The 20000-nt window shown below is 43.2% G+C and overlaps 1 protein-coding gene across 7 annotated transcripts in view; it reads left to right on the top strand.

Annotated features, from left to right (window-relative positions):
• NSD3 (nuclear receptor binding SET domain protein 3) overlaps window positions 1–18173 on the top strand; it is a 42745-nt gene extending 24572 nt beyond the window's left edge. For 3 of the 7 annotated variants that reach the window (XM_051640660.1, XM_051640658.1, XM_051640659.1), the window contains exons 11-24: window positions 397–525; window positions 1202–1328; window positions 1877–2074; window positions 3087–3257; window positions 7328–7477; window positions 9678–9834; window positions 10393–10595; window positions 11045–11157; window positions 12065–12334; window positions 12468–12584; window positions 12973–13114; window positions 13633–13739; window positions 14100–14304; window positions 15778–18173. In XM_051640660.1, the coding sequence (XP_051496620.1) occupies window positions 397–525; window positions 1202–1328; window positions 1877–2074; window positions 3087–3257; window positions 7328–7477; window positions 9678–9834; window positions 10393–10595; window positions 11045–11157; window positions 12065–12334; window positions 12468–12584; window positions 12973–13114; window positions 13633–13739; window positions 14100–14304; window positions 15778–16019 (2331 nt within the window). In that variant the 3' untranslated portion in view covers window positions 16020–18173. The other 4 variants (XM_051640661.1, XM_051640662.1, XM_051640663.1 and 1 more) reach the window with 4 other exon arrangements.
• Window positions 18174–20000: the final 1827 nt, after the last annotated feature.

The following is a 20000-nucleotide window of genomic DNA, read 5'->3' as shown; positions in this document are numbered from 1 at the left end:
CTAGTCCTTTTCTTTCTAACCCACCCCATTGCATTGATACATGCTCTCCTTACAAATTATCCTGCTTCTTTGTCTGGCAAAACAGCTCTGTTTGCTCTTTGGAAGGTTGTTGGATTCTTTGGGAACTGGGGGATGCTGCTGCATTTCAATGTAAATTTGAGAGGTGCCTGGAAAAAGTAAAATAGAAATCTGTGGGTTTTGCTTGTACAGGTAAAAGATGTGTCAAAAGGCAGGACTCCTTGTGCCGGTGTAATGAAGTGCAGCAGCTTCCAGGGACCTTTGAATCTCTTGTGTTGAATGATGTTTGAATCAGGGATGACCTGACTGTTTTTTTCAGGATGTAGCTGTGCTTTGGAAGTGTCTTGTTTGAGTGCCTTGGATTTTTCCTCTTTGTAGGGTAGTTTTGGAAAACGTTCAGACAGCCCATCAGCTACTGCCGACGCTGACGCTTCTGATGTGCAGTCTGTAGACTCCAGCTTATCCAGGAGAGGAACTGGCACGAATAAAAAAGACACAGTTTGTCAGGTAAGTGATGGTGCTGGAAAGAAGTGAATGCTGAAGATGTATTGTCCACTTCTGTTACTTTGAGCTGACAGACTTTTCAAATTACACTACTTTGTTTTAACCATGCCTCATGATATGATGTCTCAGATAGAATATCAAGGCTTTTGGGAGCTTTTCTGCTCTGGAAATGATTCATAATCCCTCCTGTGTGCTTGAAAGCTCAAAACCTAGGAAGTGGTTTTGAGCAAGGCAAAACCTGCTGGCTTAAGTAGAACGAGTAGATGCCTTTTTCTGTGCCCTTCAAAGGTTTCAGATGGCCTTTCAGGTTAGGGCAGAGTGAGAAGTTTCCAATATTTTGGAGAGAAAACCCTGGAATCTTCTGGCCAGTTTCCTGGTCAACATTATGGGAACAAGCTGCTCTCACTCTTCAGATATGTGAGAAAACCAGGAGTGGGATGGATCCTGTGGTGCCTTTCCTGCCTGTGTCCAGGCTCATGCAGAGCAGGACACAGAAGGAGCTGGGATTGTCTTCAGCCCAGAGGCTTCCCAGGCCGGCTGCAGGATGCGGGATGATTCCCCTTCCTTGTCTCACCTCTGAAGGGTTCTAAGCCAGTTTCTGTTCTTCATTAGCACCAGGTAGTCGTTAGCATCTCTGTCAGGCAGCCTGTGTTCCCTGACAAGCTGTCTGCCCCTTCAGATCTGTGAGAGCTCTGGCGAGTCCTTGGTGTCCTGCGAGGGCGAGTGCTGCAGTGTCTTCCACATGGAATGTCTGGGCCTCCAGGTGATGCCCGAGGAGAAGTTCATCTGCACTGAGTGCAAGAACGGTGTGTTCCCCTGCCTGAAAAATGGGGTGCCTGTTGGGAGGGGGTTGGGGTTCTATCACTGTGTTTAACCTCTGCAGTCAGATTCTCATTTCTCACTTTGCAAGAAATAAGCTGCTTAAGGTGTTTTTCTATTTGTATGTTTTTATTATGGTATTATTTATTGTAGAGGGTGTACTCAGAATAAGGGGCTTTGTTAACAGCAATTACAGAGTTACTGAGAGTTATAGTAACCAACCTGCCTGTTCGTTTGCCCAGGGAGGTGGTTAAGTCTCCATCCCTAGAGGTGTTTAAGAGACATGTAGATGTGGTGCTTGGGAACATGGTTTAAGCACTGGACTTGGTAGAGCTGAGTTAATGGTTGGTAGAGTTGGGTTATGGTTGGACTCCATGAACTTAAAGGTCTTTTCCAACCAGAACTGTGTGCAGGGAAGTAGCCTGTGTTGCTCAAACCAGCATCACTCTTGGCTATACAAATATTTTTTTAACATCACCCGCACCTCAAAGAATTTTCTGTCACAGCTGGGCTTCCTTCCTCCTCCTTTCCCCAGGAGAGCACACGTGCTTCTCGTGCAAGCTGCCCGGCAGGGACGTGAAGCGCTGCTCGGTCAGCACGTGTGGGAAGTTCTACCACGAGGCCTGCGTGCGGCAGTTCGGCACCGCGCTCTTCGAGCCGCGCGGCTTCCGCTGCCCCCAGCACTGCTGCACCGCCTGCTCCGTGGACAGGGACATGCACAAAGCCAGCAAAGGTGAGAGCAGAGCCAGCCTCCAGCAGCAGGGGGGACTCGGACATCTCGCAATGAATGCAGCTCTGCCTGCCGTAATGCAAGGCTTTTCCTCTTGATGAGGTTGTTACCTTACAGCCCCATTGCTGGAAGTGTTGAAGGGCAGGTTGGATGGGGCTTGGAGCAACCTGGTCTGGTGGGTGGTGTCCCTCCTCATGCAGGAGTGTTGGAACTAGATGATTTTTGAGGTTCCTTCCAACCCAAACCATTCTATGATCTGTGTTGGGTGGGAATACAGCCAATGGCCTGGAGACCACTGTTGAGAGAGACCTAAACCCAGAGCAATTAAATCGTCTCTTGTTGCTGGGTTTAATGGAAGCCACGGGTTAGTAGTGCAAGGCCAAGGAATGGGTTTTTTTCAAAGACAGTTGGTAGTTGATAATTTAGAACATATTTAGAACAATTATGTTCAAAGTACTTAAATGTTCCAGTACTTCAAGTTGACTCCTAAGAAGATCGTGACTCCCTTTTAACAAGGAGTTACATGGGAAAGAAAAGGAGTAATGGGTGCAAGTTACTCCTGGGGAAATCCAGAATTGACACCAGAAAAAAAAAATTCTCTAAAAGAACTGTTGGACATGGACATAATCGTTCCAGGGAAGTGATGGATTCCCCAACACCAGATGCTTTTAAGACTCAGCTTGACATGGTGCTGGGCCCTCATCTGAGCTGTATTCCTACCTAGAAAGGTTGGACCAGATGACCCTTGAGGTCCCTTCCAACCTGGCATTCTATGATTCTGTTTTTCAAGAAAAGAAGAATCCTTTTCGAAATGAACCAAAACACTTAAAACAAGTAAACTCTGAAATGAGTTAACATTTGTGAAACCTTTTTTTGTTTTAAAGATGTAAATGTTTCTTTTTACTCTAGTACTCAGATTGGAATCAAAGTCAGTCTTGCCTCTGTCTGTGGTGTTCTCTACCATATCCTGGCTCCAGGGTGACATGGTGCATTTTTCTGCATTTATATTGAACAGGTCGCATGGTGAGATGTTTCAGATGTCCCATTGCCTATCACTCAGGAGATGGCTGTATTGCTGCAGGAAGCTTGTTTGTGTCATCCCACATTCTCATCTGTAGTAACCATTCCAAAAGGAATCACTCCTCATCAGCTGTAAATGTAGGCTTTTGTTTCGTTTGTGCAAGAGGTGAGCACACTTGTTTCTTCCCGTTTTACAGTCCTGTGGTCACTTGTGCAGTTTAGTGATAAAAATAATGTATTTCATAGAGAACTCCTCCCTTAGGGCTCTCTGGGATTTAAGTACTGCCTGTGATTTTATATTTTTTTTTAATTTTTATTTTGGTCACCAGTTCTCATGAGACTTCCCCTTGCTCTTTTGGGCTGTAGTATTTGATGTTCAGAACCTCCACAGGTCTCCAGAAGGCCTGCTTGTTTTGCCAATAGGGAAAGTGGATGTGGACCCCCCAGTTCCAGCCACTGCAAGCTGGGAATGGTGCTGTGTAATTTATTATTCACTGTCCATTAAGCAGAAGGGGATTCTTTCACCACTCACAAACTTTAAACTGTTTACATTTTTAAGGCTAAAAGGTGGGATTTACTCATGACCTAGAAAAATTAATTTTACTTTATAACTGCCATCATATTTGAGAACTTAGAAGGAGAGATATTTGTAATACTGCATAAACAGGTTTCATGCTGGGATTTTCCATATGCCAAAGTTTTCTTTTCTCTTTTATTTTCCTTTTTTTTTTTTTTTTTCTTCCCCACTTGTTACTTTTGTGGTTCTCAGGTCACTAGTCTTCTGCTAGACAGCAGGTTGAAAAGTTTCAGTGCATTAGTTGCTTTAGTCTCATGATGCAAAAAAAATATCAATCAAAACTGATGTGGTTAGATGTTTAATAATAGTAACATGCCTTACAGAGTGTTTCAGAAGTTTCTGTTGGATATATTATTTTCAGCAGCTTTGAAAGTCACTAGTAAGAAAGTGAAAAGGAGATGAATCCTGAAGTTACTTGTTTTCATTTGTGTTCATTCATTTGGAGGTTTAGTATGGGAAAGATTGCCTTGAATTTCCAAGCAGAGCAGTAATTAAATACCTTTGAATAGGAGAAAGAAGCTGTCAGAATAATTTCCTTTCTGCCTCTTTTTCCTTTTTTCCCCTTTTCTCATTTTCAAGTAATCGAGGAGTTATCACAAAGGATCAAGTTTAAAATAAAATATAAAAAGTAAAATCCAGAAGTGCAGAGAGAAACAATAAATTCTAGAATGAGCTTTAGAAAAGCTGCTCTGAATGTGTTGTGAGCCAGTGTTTCTCCTTTTGTGGGCTTATTTCAACATTTTGGGGCCACCCCAAGCCAGAATATGTGTGATGTGAATCACACCAGCACTGCAGAGATGTACACAGGCCAGGCTGACACTGTGTGTCTTTATGCTCTTTTATTTTAGGTAGCCTTGTGGGTCTTTTGTGTTTCATTTCAGTTGATAGTATTATACATACAAAAGCCCACTCTGACCAGCAAAACCAAGGCAGTTGCCTGTGTCTGTGGAATGAAGCTTACTGAGATTGGATGCAAACTCAGAGCATTGCCAGTGTAACCAATGGCCAAGTCCAAAAGCCCAACCTAAATATACAGAAATAAGTAGTTTGTTTTCTAGAGCTAGAGTAGAAGCATTAAAAAGCAGTTCTGTGCTTAGTAGAGCCATTCCAGAAGATTTTCAGCACTTTGGTGTTCTGGTTTTTGTCTCAGTTGTCAGTCTGGTACCAGGGTCAGATCTAGGTTGATGACAGAAGCATTTATTTGGATCTTTCCTGGCTCGAATGGCAGATTAGAAGTGTCTCTTGGCATTGTTCTACCCCTACAAGCATTGAAGTCAAGGACTCTGTGCAGTGGGATGATGTCTTCTCCTGCTGTTCTCTGCTCCATGAGGTGGCCATGGGGCTGCTGCTGATCTGAGTTCCAGCTGGGTTTGTACCAAGGTGTGGATGGAAAGCAATGGCAGGCTTCTGCCACTGGCCTTACCCTAAATATTTAGTTTTCTCTCAAGTTCAAAACACTTTTAAGCTGTAATTTCAAAACACACTGCAGGCTACGAAACAGCTACATAAATGTCTTTGAAGCTGGACTTTATTAAACCAGCTACTGCAGGTGCCAGAAGCTGCCTTAAGATCCAAATCAGATAGAGGAACCTACTTAGATTATAAATCTGTGGTGGTTTGTGACAGATACATGTGAAGGTGAGTCTCTGTGGGAATTTGTTCTCCAAGTTTTGGCTCCTTACTGTGTGATACACACAGGTGTAAAATAGAGGCCTCCAACTTCTCTTGGGTAGACCCTGTGTAAAAGCTTTGTGAAGAGGAATTCCTGCTCTTTGACATCCATCTTGTATACACAGCACTGCAATCAGAATTGAGGAGTAGAATTCAAAAACTGAGTTACAGTGAAGGAGTCTTATGCTTGCTGAAGATGCAAACCTGCATTTATTTCTAAAAAAATAAATGAAGTGCAGAAGAGAATTCTCATGCTTTTCTTTTTTTTTTTCTTTTTTTTTTTTTTTCATTGCACATTGCTTTAGTAATTCTGTTTACACCTGAACCTGGCTTCATCAGAGGGGAAACTGCAGCAGTCTATTTTCTCCTGGCAATATAAGTAACCTCTGAACCCCAACAGATGGTGTTTCCTGTCTTGTGTATTCCGAGTCTTAGTTACCAGAACTTGAGAAGTTACAAACTGACTGAATCCTCCCTGTTTCACAGCAATTCTGTACTTGTTCTTCTAGAAAGTGTCTGTGGGGTTTGTTTCTGCTGGCACAGCTGGGGTCAGGAGCCCCTGTGCTGCACCAACCAGAGGCTGTGCAAGGTTTTAATTTAGCAAACTCCCCAGCTGGGTTGAATTGAGTCCTGTCTAGTCATGAGTGATCAGCATGAGGGATGTCAGGTGAGGACAGCACCTCTGGCAGGAGCACTGGGAGTGCCTGCTCAGAAGGGAAGGACGAACTGAACGCTCTAGAGATACTTGGGTACCTGTATGTGAGAGCAGTTACTTAGTTTTAGTTGATAGCAGAAGGAGAAACTTTGTATTTAGATGCAAAACATCACTGAAGTGAGGAAAACGTAGATGTGAGACAATCTGTAAAATATACAAACTGCTTATCATGAGGTGCTTGAAATATGGTATATTTTAAGACTTCTTGTTCACCCTCCTTGGAATGACCTTCACTGGGCATGGTACAGTTCACCTGACTGCACAAGTAGGTCAGACTTGTTTGGTGAATCCTCTGAGGACTGTCCAGGTAGGCTGGCACCATTCTCCTTACAGCAGTTCTTTAGGCACCCCATTGGAAAGCTTCTCCACACCACTCAGCTCCCTGTGTCCCAGGGGAAGGAATTGGTGGCTGTCTTGCTGGCTCAGCTTTCCTTCTCTTTTGGGTCTGGGCTGCTCTGCTCTTCTCATGAGTTACTGGCTGGATGCTTCTGATCTGTGGCTGTGGAGCTCGGGGCTGCCTGGCCCTTTGGAGCAACAAGGAGAAACTTGTCTTGCTGGAGAAAGACAGAGAAAAGCAAACACATTGTTAGAAATAAGGACACATGGGAGAGCAGAGTGCTTGACTGCTCCAGGAGTGTGGGAAGGCAGGACTGGTGAAGCTTCAGCTACAAACAAATGGTGTAGGGCACAACTTCCATCTGTTCTTTCCTCTCTGCTGCCTTGCAGAATCACTGACCCCCCTGGTTATTTTTTACACAAATGTAAAGGAAAAGCTTTCATAGGTACATCCTAGAGACAGATTTATAGTAAGTGGGATGGTGAGTTCTTGTGTACAGTGTCTGCTTTTTCAGTTTGTAGCCCAGACTAACAGCATGACCTTGGATGTAGTGACCATCACCTCCCAGCTCTTCAAATTAGCTTGCTTTTGTAATTTGGGAGGGGAGGGTGGGTCACACAGCGCTTAAATTGGTTGCTTTTCTTGTGCTTTTCTGTAAATGTACAAATTAAAGGTAAAAGCACAGTTGAAATTCCACTTAGAAACAGTTTATCCATGATGGGTTTTCCCAGTTCCATTTTAATTTAGTCTTTCAAACACAACCTCTTCCTTAGTGAAGAAACTTTCTGTCAGACTTTTCTTTTTCTTCATTTTATCCTTTTTTTCCATTCCCACATATATGCATTAGAGGTGTTCATTTGATTTATTTTATTTTCTCCTTGATGGAATCATGGGTAGTTTCATTGCAACTCATCTCTTTCTGTTTGTTTCGTATAGGGTTGGTAGTGCAGGATCATTCAGACCCCCTGTTCAGTTCATATGCCTATAAGTCCCACTACCTTCTGAATGAATCAAATCGTGCTGAGTTGATGAAATTACCTATGATTCCTCCTCCTTCGTCAGCTTCCAAAAAGAAATGTGAGAAAGGTAACCAAAATAGTTTCTTTCTCTTTAATTTACTTTCGCTTTTTCTATTATTTCTCTCTCTCTAAATCAAACGAGAAATGTCTGCCTGTCAAGCACCACTTATTGCTTTTCAGTGAACTTCACTCATTGGTTATTGTGAGCGTGTGTTCATGTTGTTGGCGGTTTATTACAAAAGGGCTTAAAATAATTGCTGTCACTAAATTCTTCTTCCAATCACTTTGTACCTGGCCTAGGCTATTCTAGCTTCTGGGAAGCTATTGACACCCAAACGTGAAGAGGTGGCAGGTAGAGCTTGACATTCTTGCAGTTCAGTACCTACCTGGGTGGTGTGAAACAGCTTCTTAAATTGGTTTTATGTATGGAAGAAGAGGGGAGATGTTCTGTTTCAGATCTTCTAGGCAGCTTATGCAGAGCCTGAGAGAAGAGAGGGTTTTTCAGGTTGAAGGCAGGTGGGTCCTGTATCCATCGAAAGGGGGAAGGCAGCAAGGTTTTGTGTCTGTGTCCATTAGTCCTTGTGTCCCACCTGGAAAACTGGGAGGGCACTGGTCTCTGGAGCAGGGCTGGGAGCAGCAGGAGAGGCCCCTCCGGGCCAGGCAGTGCAGGGGGTGCTGTGCAGCTCAATACCTCTTGTCTCTGTGAAATACTCAGATCTAATATTTTATTCCCTGCAGAAATTTGATTTCCCAAGAGCGTTCAGAAATGGTGCCCCATTAACCCTTCCAAAGTTAGGTTGTTTTGAATGTTGCTAGACTGATGGCTTTCAGTAGTTACTGTAATTCCTGAGAACAAAAATTATTTTGAGCCCTCTGCTTAGCTTGAGCAATATCTCACTAATGCATCCTGAGAGCAAAGTCTTGGTTTATTTTTTTCTTGCTTAGCACTGGAATTTTTGCGTTTGATTTCATTTGATTTTTGCATCTCTTGACATTTTACCATGTTGGATAATGTTTCAGTAATCTACACTGGGTCTGTATTTCCTCTGAAATAACATTTGCAACAAAAAAAGATTTGAAAAGTTAAAATATTATTAGGGGCTTGGGGACTTCTGTAAAAAAAAACATGTGGTTGGATTTTGCTATTTTTAGCAGAGGAAATACAGTATTGGTCATGCACCTGGTTTGTTTAAGGAATGCTAATTGTGACATGCAACAATTAATGCAGTGATATTTTGAAAGTCTATAGGTGGACAAGATTTTCTGGTAAATGTTTGAAAGTTACTCTTCACCCTTCTTTTGGTATTGTGCTTGAAAATTGCTTTTTAAAACTCAAGTCTCTACCAGATTTTCTATCTGGAACACAAAAATTTGTTAATTAAAAAAATATAGATCCATAAAAATGTGTGCATATATTTTATATACTTACATATATAAAATATTACAATGTGTAATGTATAAAGTCTGATTGTAAGAGCTGCTTTGTGTGCTGAGGGTGGCTCAGATGTGCTGTGGCTCTCCACACGTCATACATCTGCCAAAATAGAAGCCAGCCAAAACAACTTCTGTCCAAGTGCAACCTTCAGCAAGTCATGTCAGCCACTGCACAGAGGTTTCCTTCATGTGCAAAAGGAACTTTTGGGATGGGGACAATTTGTGTGGAGTCTCATTCTGCATTATGCACTGTGCTCATACTGGTCAACTTTTGTTTTTGTGGAATAAACATGCTTATCATTACAATTACTTTATAATGTTCTTGGTGCAGAAAAGCATTGATCAACCTATAGGCTGCAGGGTTTTTGATGCTCACTAACTGGGTACTGGGGGATTCAGTCATAACAATGTTGATTGAAAAAGTTGGTCTTAAAAATTTACTTATTTGTCATTGCTTTAGCCATCACCAATTAAATAAAGCAAAACTTTGGCCATCACAAAGGAGGGAAGCCTGGGGCACTGCTTTCAGATGCAGTGCTTCTGTGGGGAATGTTGCTTCTCCTGCCAACCTACCTCATGTTTGAAAACCACTCAGCTGCTTTTTGTATACCTTTGGTGCAGTTAGGAGTCACAACTTGCACACTAGGTGGTTGCAGTGCACAATCTTTTTTAACCAACATTGTGAAGTTTGACTTGATCCCTTTCTTTTGCCTTTTTTCTCTGTGGGGCAAACAAGAATGCAGGGTGGATGATGTAAAATGAAGCTCGGTTGCTATGCACAGGGGAAGCAGATCCTTACTTCTATAAACCAAGCAGGGTTTCTTTGTTTAAAGGTGGCAAACTGTTGTGCTGTGAATCCTGCCCAGCTTCCTTTCACCCTGAGTGTCTCAACATAGAAATGCCTGAAGGATGCTGGAATTGCAATGACTGTAAAGCTGGCAAGAAGCTTCGTTACAAGCAGATTGTTTGGGTCAAGCTTGGGAATTACAGGCAAGTTCACTGCTCTTGTTTTTTAAGGCTTTGGGTCTTTATTATGTACTGTAGAATTACACGAAGATAACTCAAAGCAGCTCAGTCTCCCTAAACAACAAGTAGAAATACAGTAATTCATCTGCTTTATGTCAGACATTGATGTCACCCTTGAAATTAAGTTTTCCTGGCTTTTCCAGGGAGGGATATTTGTGCTTACATTGACTCTGTAGTGACAGCGATCTGGAAAACCAGGGGTTGTCATTTAGCACCAAGATGTCCCAGCTTGTGTTTGCTGTTAGTCACCTGCAGGAACACAAGCCCTTCTAGGTGATCTTAGAAATCCACTCCTACGCTTTGGCATGTGTTCTTAAAAGACTTTTCCAAAATAAGGAGTCACTTCCCTTGTGTTTCACATGGTATTGTCAGAGGGAGCCTTGAGTGCATCAGGAAGGAGGTGATTTCTGTAAGAAAGCAAAGCTGGCTTTTATTTCCCAGGCCAGCTGGGCAAACTCAGAAGCTAATTCTGTGCTCCAGGGAACTTAGTCTTCTCTTTTTTTTTTTTCTTCTACTTCCCAGGTGGTGGCCAGCAGAGATCTGCAATCCCAGGTCTGTGCCTCTCAACATACAGGGCCTCAAACATGATATCGGGGACTTCCCAGTATTTTTCTTTGGTTCACATGACTACTATTGGGTACACCAGGGCAGAGTTTTCCCTTATGTTGAAGGAGATAAAAGCTTTGCTGAGGGGCAAACTAGTATTAACAAGACCTTCAAGAAAGGTAAAATCAAACAAAGTTTATAGTGGCTTATGACAAAAATTCCACATGTTTGTGTCTCCATCACCACTTAACCTGCATGGGAATATTATGTGACTAGTGTTCTGTGTTCACATAAAATTGCAAGCATTATGTAGATCCCTTGACTGCAGATAAAATATATTTGTTTAAGTGCCTACTCATTGTGTACTGTTCTGGGCAAGATTGGTTCTTCCACAAACTGGGAAATGTTAAGATGGAACTTGGGGCTCTGCTGCATGGGATCATTGCTCAGCATCTTGGTACCTGCTGATACCTCCATGATATATTCAGTAACTCATTTTTAGCTTGTGTTTTTGTTTATAGAGTTCTGTTCCTACCTTTTTAAATAAATAATTTAAATACATAGTTGTATGTATTTGATTAACAGCAGCTGGTGCTAATTGCTTTCTACTTTGACCTCCCTTGCACAGCACTTGAAGAAGCAGCAAAGCGCTTCCAGGAGCTGAAAGCACAAAGGGAAAGCAAAGAGGCATTAGAAATTGAAAGGAATTCAAGAAAACCTCCACCTTATAAACACATTAAAGTGAGTTGGTCTCTTTTTCTGTTTTTATTCTGTGCTTGAGTAAGTTAGGTATTTAAACCAGTATTTGCAACAATTCAAGCATAAAGAAATTCAGATAAATAATTTTCCTGTTCTTTTCAAGAGTCTTTTGTTCTGTCTCATAGCACCATAAAACAATCTTTTAGCAGAGGATTTGTGAAGGACAGTTAATGGTTGAAGAACCTTTCATCCAAGAGTTTTGCTGACTGCAAGCTAGTCTCCTGTGTGGTAGACACATGCTGGCTGTTGCCACTTGCTGAACCTGGTTAGCACTGAGCTCAGTGTCAGCAACATCCTACTGCAGGGTCTGGCTCTTGCCAGTGATTTTGGACACACAGGACTTGGTGTTGTTCCTTTAGTGGTTTTAGTTTTAGATGGAAAAAAAAATCCCAGTGATGTACTTGATAAACATCGTGTGCTTTGAGTTCCTGGACCAGTGATTTTACTGAGGAGAGGCTGGTGCTGTACTGGCTGCAGTCAGGAGTTGTAATGTTGCTTGCTTAAATCTCTTGCTGTTGGTCTGTCTGGAGGGTCTGTGTCCCCAGGTAAGCTGGCAGCAGAGTGACAGCTGCCATCAGTGGAAGCACACGTGTGTGTCTGCTGCTGGTGGCCGGGGCTGCTGCTTGTGACAGAGGCTGGGAGAGCTGGGGCTGTTCAGCCTGGGGAAGAGGGGAGAGGAGGGTCTCATTGTGCTGATCAATATCTACAGGGGGTGTCAGGAGGATGGGGCCACTCTTTTCCACAGTGCCCAGTGACAGGACAAGGAACAGTGGGTCTAGAGGAGAAGTGATGACACACTTGTTATATTCTGGCGGTGGTTGCCCTCCAGTAGAGCCGCCAACTGTCTTCTTTGTGCACCATCTGATTCCCTCCCCGCTTCATCCCACAGTCCAACAAGGTGATAGGGAAGGTTCAGATCCAGGTGGCCGACCTGTCGGAGATCCCCCGCTGTAACTGCAAGCCCTCTGATGAGAACCCCTGCGGGCTGGAGTCGCAGTGCCTGAACCGCATGCTGCAGTACGAGTGCCACCCCCAGGTGTGCCCGGCCGGCGAGCGCTGCCAGAACCAGTGCTTCACCAAGAGGCTCTACCCTGACGCAGAGATCATCAAAACCGAGCGGCGGGGCTGGGGGCTCAGGACGAAAAGGAGCATCAAAAAGGTGGGATCCTTGCAGAGAAGTACGTTTCCATAGGAAAGGGCTTGTTCTGCGCTGCCTCCGGTCTCACCGTCAGCAGCAGCGAGCCTGGAGTTCTTATTTTTGTGGTGTGTTTTTTTTTTTTTTCACTTCTCAGGGTGAATTTGTGAATGAATATGTTGGCGAGTTGATCGACGAGGAAGAGTGCAGGCTGCGGATCAAACGTGCACATGAAAACAGTGTGACCAATTTTTATATGTTAACTGTAACAAAGGTAAATATTACGTCTGCTTCAATGTCAACTGTTTATGCTTGAAACTAGGGGCAAAAGGCTGGCAGGAGCAGCACTGCGTGGTTGATGTTAGGGTGCTACTGTGTTTCTCTTGAATGGAAGGGGGGAACAGATGAGGCAGCCTGTACCTGGGGCTGTGCACTCTGCCCATTTCACCTCTGCCAGCACAAACATTCAGAGACTTTTTCACAAACTTAACTCTTTTTCACAAACTTAACTCTTTTTCACAAACTTAACTCTGCAGGCAAAACTTAGCACTTTTAACTCATTTAAAATAGCAGGTGTTTTGCTGCCTCAGCCATTAGCAGTCACTTGTCAGCAGGAGACCTCAGTCTGTTGGTCAGCACCAGGTGTGTCTGCTTGTTCGCAGGACCGGATCATAGACGCTGGCCCGAAGGGGAATTATTCTCGTTTTATGAACCATAGTTGCAATCCAAACTGTGAAACACAGAAATGGACAGTGAATGGTGACATTAGAGTTGGACTGTTTGCTCTTTGTGATATTCCTGCAGGTAAGAAGATGGCACTATTTTGCATGTATACTTTTTTTTTTTCTCTGAAGCTACTTAATACCAGTGATGTTTATAGGAACTTTGTCATTCGTTGGAGTCAAGACAAATATTTGAGTTCCAGTTTTGCCAGTGATCTTATAGTTAGAAATAGTTTTAAAGCTGCCTGCAGGGGTTGCTGCTGTACAGGGCTAGTTCTGAGTCATGTAAACACCTCCTGTAGCCTTGATGCTTTGACCAATATTTGCTTGGTTATTATCTTTCAGTGTTAAGTGTTTTACCTGATCTGTCATTTTAACTGGGTCCATATGATAATTTAGCTGCTCTTTGGGTCTGTTCTGGGCAGAATTTCCTCCTTTCAAAGTTTATCACATCAATGCACTATTGCAGGCTTGCCCTTTTGAAACACTGCTGCTAGATCTCAAAGGCTATGAAGAGATAAATGCTAATGAAATGTCATTGTCACCAGCCTGTCTTTCCTCAGTGTCTGTGTGGGTGAATTGTTTTTCTTTAAATTTTAGGAATGGAGTTAACATTTAATTACAACTTGGATTGCCTGGGCAATGGCAGGACTGAGTGTCACTGTGGAGCAGAAAACTGCAGCGGTTTCCTGGGAGTACGTCCAAAGGTACATGGGTGAAAACTGAAGCTTCTCTTCCCAAATCTGAAGATGTAGTGAGAGCAGGGGAAAGAGAGGTTTCTGATTTATTAACTTTTCACTTTGTTCTGTGTAATATTTTCCACCCTTGAAAGTCTCTAAAGGTTTTGCAGTTCTGCTCTGAAGTGCTGTTGTGTCTGGGGTGAATTCACCAAGTTGTGTTAATTCAGACACACGTGGCTGGCTGCTTCTGGCTCTTACAGCTTCCAAACTTTTTTGAGTGGATTTAATTAAAGCATACAGCTGATGCAAATGATAACCTGAAGTTGATAAATTTTAATGTGGGGGGTTTATGAAGTGACTGTGTGCTGTGATCTTTGTCATTGCTAGACAGCATTTGCAACAGCAAACGAGGAGAAGGTGAAGAATGCAAAGTTAAAGCAGAAGAAAAGGAAAATAAAAACAGAGCAGAAGCAGATGCATGAAGACAATTGTTTCCAGTGTGGAGATGGGGGAGAACTAGTCATGTGTGATAAAAAGGACTGTCCCAAAGCTTACCACCTCCTATGCCTTAACCTGACTCAACCACCTTTCGGTAAGAGCAGTTGTGTGGATTCCTGTTCACCTCCATCCTGCAGCCAGGCAGTGTTGGAGCTCAAGAGCATTGCTCATTTACAGTAATTGCAGCTTATTTGCTTTTGCAAAAGCACTCATTTTTTAGAAATGCATCAGGTTGCACCATTCCTAATGAGAACTAATGAACAGAGAGGCATGTGACACTTTATGTAAACCTTTAGTGCTGTTCTTGTTGCATCTCTTTCTTGAATCAAATTTCCTCCACTTATTTTAATTGAAATGTAAGCATCACCTTGATGTCCCGAGGTCACCAAGTGCAAATCAAATGACTGTTCAAACCACTGACATAGGTGGTGTGGTGTATAGGGCTCAATTAATCAGTAAATGTGTTTAAATTCTCTGCTGTATCCTGATGACAAGCACTTTCCATTTGACTTTCTCCATATTAAGGCATATATTTTTGTAGCTTGGGCTCCATCTTAATCCAAATGTAGGATTTTTTTTAAAAGTCCTTATGTCTTTAATTGTCCCAATTCCAAAGACTTTAGTGAAAATATTTGGAAGTCCAGATTAGTCTGTTTCAATGAACCAAAAGGCTGCTGTGAGTGCAGTCAAATCTGTCATGTTCCAAAATAGCTTATTTGTTGGAGAAAGCAATGCTAGCAACTTGAGTTAGGGCTTTTGTTTGGCTTTGTTTGTTTTTTTTTCTTAAGTTCAGGGTTTTTTTAGCCTGGCCCTGCAGGCTGGTTACAACTTCCTGGGAGTTCTGCAGTCCCACGCTGGTGCTGGTCTTGCTGTGGGACATGGGTCTGGCCCTGAGCAGGAGAGTGTTTGCTGTTCCTCAGCAGTATCTCAGCCAAAAAGGGGTTCAGAGAGGCTTGGACACAGCAGCAAGAAGCTTTTGGGTTTTCTTTTTTGCTCTGTTCATACCTTTGCACTCAGAGTTCAGCACATGGTCGTACACACGTGTCTGAATGGTTTGGGGAGCTGGGGGGGTTTTGTGCTCAAAACGTATTCATATGTAACTTGTTCTTCTCTGAGCCATTTCTTGTTTTTCAAAACCACTGCATTCAGTCTTCTACATTAAAGTACAGAGCAGTGGAAGTGAAACTTCATTTGCAAATACCTGTCTGAGCCAGTACTGCGTCCAGATCAATATGAGATGGTCACAAATCAGAGACATGCACAAAACAAACCCTCCATCTGGTGTCTCAGTGCCAGAGGAGGTTGATCTGACTATTTTAAGCTCTGGTTATGCTTGCAGCCACGTTTTGAGCCAAGTGAGGCCTAAACATTGCAGAACGACTAAGAATTGTTTCCAGTCAGCAGCATGAGAAGCAGCAACTGCAGTAAGAGCTGCTTCTCCTGAACTTTCTTTGCATTCATCTGAGCAGTTACAGCACAGAGTAGGAGTTAAAGGCCAGTGCTGCCCCTAAGATGTGCTGATTTCAGCTTCCTGTGTCTCTCCTCTTTCTTCCCCTCCCATCCTCAGGAAAGTGGGAATGCCCGTGGCATCAGTGTGACATCTGTAGCAATCCTGCAGTTTCATTCTGTGAGTTTTGCCCACATTCCTTCTGCAAAGATCACGAGAAGGGAGCCCTGGTGGCGTCGGCGCTGGATGGCCGTCTCTGCTGCTCTGCACATGACCCCAAATCTCCTGTGGCACCTGAGTACTGGAGCAAGATAAAGTGCAAATTGGAACCACAGAATCCTGGAGAAGAAGCAAAGGAGTGAATTTTGGTTAAAAACAAACAAGGGAGGGGGAGAAGAGGAGCACACAGGTGATGAACTTGAAGAGGCTGCTGTGACACATTCAGTCTTTGTCATCGGAGCCGCCGTGTGTGAGCTGGGAACGGGACCATTTAATCCTAGCAAGCAGAAGCAGGCAGTGGTGTTTGGGTTTTGTTTTTATTGTTTGGTCTTTCTTTTACCCTTGAATGTGCTACAGCAGCTCTTAATGTTGGGAACCAGAAACGTCTTGGCCTTCAAAGAAAAACGTAGCCCTTTTGATAGTGAAAAGAATATTCTGTTTAAAATACGTTCTTTTGAGTGTAGAAAGCGAAGCATAGCAACATATTTATTTATTTAATTTTTAAAGGGTTTTGAAGATCTGGTTTTGATCAGTCAACTTGTCTTTTAATACAAAATAGCAAAGCCAACATTAAGTTTCATTTCTAATTTATGAAAAGAATAAAGCCTCCCCACTCTGTGTAACATTGAGATGCCATAAAAACAGATGTGGGTTTCAGACCAGGTGAAACTGAAATGCCTCCATTCCAGCACTTCTTGTCAAAGGCATTTTGAGAAGGAAGGTTGTAGATCATGGTAACTTAGGAATATTATTGTAAAGCTTTTCCTATGAGAAATCAGGTGTATGATTCCTCAGAAGTGCTTGTAGCATGAGACCTAGCATGGTTTAAGGAGGGGAGAAATCATGGTTCCTTGCTCAAGAGATATAATTGGTGTTTGCAGATAGGTGGAAATTCAGAAGGAGCTTAATTGCTCAACGGTCCTTTCTTTCTCCCACCTAATTTGGAAAACCTTCCTAGTCTGGGGGATCTCCCAGCCTCAGTCACGTTCTGCAGCACACTCAGAACCTCAGGCTTAACCTGCCCATGGGAGCTCTGCCTGTGGCTCCTTTAGATGGAGGATCATTCCATGTGTGTTTGTTCATCTCCCAAGTCTGCACGTGTCCTGCGGTGGTTCCATTAGTTTGTTTCTTCAGTGCTGCCTTCTCAGGCTCCCACTGGCTTCTAGGAAAGTTTGAGTGTTTAAGGAATCCCACCCATGTGCATGTCTGATTTGATTGAATGTTAGTATTTTTTTTTTTGCTGAGAGAGATCTTCTGACTTTAATCTTCATTGTTAATGGAGCTAAGAAGAATCTCAGCACTTCTTCAGTGAACAGGGTATTTTCTGTGTCTGGGTAACAGGCTGTGTTCCCAGCAGCCAGCTCCAGCTTCCTGAGGAAGTTCTCTCTTGGATTTCCTCTCTTCATCAGCAGAGACACGGGCTCCCTCAGTGAGGCTTTGGAAGTGGCTTTGGTAGGCTCCTGCTCCAGATTTTTCTTTTGAAACCCTATCCCCCTCCTTCCCCTGTGTCAGGAGGATCAGGAGACTGGTTTCCCCAGGCTGAAGTCAGGCTTTGGTGACCCTCCTGCCCTCACCCCCAGTCTGACCCAGCACCCTGCATCTCCCCTGCCCCAGTGTAGCTGGAGTGCTTGTGATTGCATACTGGTCTTAGCCAGCTTCATGCTAGATGTTTGCTAATGGGTGTTGAAAATAACCCTGAATGAAAGCAATTCATATCAAGTGTTGCTGCATCTGGCTAAGTTAAGCCTTTGAAATAAGAACCTTTTCTCTGGAAAACTGCAGGAACGTGGTGATTTCTCAGTAGGCTGAAAAATTAGGTGTGGGATTTTAGAACCTGTCTTGCCCTGGCTGGTGTCCTTCTCATCCTCAAATTTATGTGCAGGGGGGAAATTTCTTTTTTGTGTGTGCAATTGTAAAGTTACAGAATACACTACAGTCTCTTTAAGCAGCTTCTGTGCCACGTAACTGATCTGGCAGTTCATCTTCTGCAGGTCTGCAGATGCCTTCCCTACAGACTCGGGGTGTCCCGGGTGGCAGAACTGAGCAGACATCTTGGGGGTCAGTTTGTGGTACAGACCTACAAAGCACTTCATCTTGTGGTCCGTACTGCAATGAATGTCTGAAACACTACTCTTGCTTGAAAGCAGTGCTCTATTTTGGTATTTTTTACAAAACAAAATTTACAAAAAGGATTTTATTTTTCTTAACATTTTGTGTGATAAATGTCTCTTTTTAAGCTCTTACTGGGGGTGTTTAACCTTTTCAGAAATTCCAAACAAGGCTCTTGCTACAGTGTCTGTGAGGCCCGATGTGTTTACTTTATATTATTTATTAGGCTTGGTGATGCTGAGATGATTTTCTCTCAGAGCATTCTGAATATTGCAGGAATGCTCCCGGTTGAGTGCACCCACGTGCTTTTTTTTTTGTTTTCCTCTTCATTCTGTGTCCGTGGTGACTTGTGGGCCAGAGGGAAGTGGTGTGATGGCACCAGGACACCCTTGGGAGCAGAGAGGAGCCACGGACCATTGGTCACCACGTGGGACAAACTGACTTGAATGTCACGGAGCACGTGAAGGTTCACAGAAGGCTTAAAAAAAAACCTTGTAAAATGCTGTGAATTGAGGCCTGCTGCTACTCCTGTGCCATGCCACTTGATGTCTTGGTTAACTTTGTTTTCAAACTTCTTACAGGTGCTCCTTTTGTCCACTAAAAAAAAAAAAAAAAAAAAAAAAGAAGAGTAATAGCCAACAGCAGGGCTTGGACTTAAAAAAAGGGAAAGTAGAAGACTGGTATATAACTTGTACATACCTGTGAACAAAAAGTCTGAACTGGATTTCATGCATTGGAGAGAAAGTGAGTCCTTCAGAAAAACTGTAACATTCTGAGATAAGAGAGTTATCTAATTCAGAGCATCTTGGTAACTGTAGGGGCTTTGCTCTATATGCCAAACAGAAAATGTTGAAGTGTGCATTCTACCCACTTTTTTTGCAAGCTGAACAGAACAATAATGGAATTATTTTGTAAGGAGAAAGATTTTAACAGCTGTTTTTCATAACTGGCATCAGCAGAGGGGGAGTCAGCTGCTGAATTAAATTTGTGCAGTCTGTAAAATGAGGTAAAATTGGGTAGTTGGGCCGTTTCGTGCTGATTTCCTGGAAGAAATCCACAGAACTGCTGGTGATTTCAGCCCTGAACTGAAATCTGCTGTTGAAGAGTGTCCCTTGTTCCTGAACTGGAATGCACCGTCACACTTTTCCTTTTGTTGTCAGTTTTTTGGGGGTAGCACCACGTTCTGGCGAAGGCCCTGCTGCCCCGGCGTCCCAGCTGCTCTGCAAAGTTAACAGGATTTTGTTGTTTACTGGAGCTTCTTCTCTGCCCTTCGCACCTCAGCACAGCACAGGCCTGTGCAGACGTGGCCAGACGGTGCGGTGGCTGCTCACTACCATTTTTTAAACACATGGTGCAAGCATTAGCTTTTGTAGCTTTCAGATGGTTAGTGTAGACTTGTCCTATCAATAGACTGTTGAAGGCGTTTGCAGCTCAGGAAGGATAACATTAAAGGCAATTGTGTGGGCAAATGACCTGCTCTGGTCACCACCAGGGTCTGGGAGAATGGGTTAAAATGGAGTAATAGGGCTGGAATGTTGAATTTTGGCCTTTCTTCTAAAAAGCTTCTTGTATCTTAATTTCAGGAGAGAACAGGAAAGACACAATTCTTAGGCGTAATTATCAGTGAGCATAAAAATCTGTATATATTGAAACTTTACAGAACTATGTGGGTGGGGTGGGGAGGAGGGTGGGAGGGGGGTGTCCAGCGCTGGTACGAAGTTGTCACTTTAACATGGAAACCTCTGCCTCATTGAATTCAGGGTTTAATGTACTTGAAGCTCTGCGGTTCCTTATACAGCTTTTTTTTTTTTTTTAATTTATACGTAACTTTTTTTGTATACTACATGGAAAATGTCGTCGACTTCCCTGAAGTTACTTTCTGCTCCCACTGTACAGTGATTTATGGCAAATGGGAGAGTCTTTCCAAGCAGCTGTCTCAGATGTGTGTGTGTTCCAGGAGTCTGTTGCACCAGAAACAGCCACCTCGGAGTGATGCTGTCCCTTTTGCTTTCAGT

The sequence above is a fragment of the Apus apus genome, chromosome 26 (assembly GCF_020740795.1).
Source record: "Apus apus isolate bApuApu2 chromosome 26, bApuApu2.pri.cur, whole genome shotgun sequence".
Classification (NCBI taxonomy): Eukaryota; Metazoa; Chordata; class Aves; order Apodiformes; family Apodidae; genus Apus; species Apus apus.
This window is presented reverse-complemented; position numbering and strand designations above follow the sequence as displayed.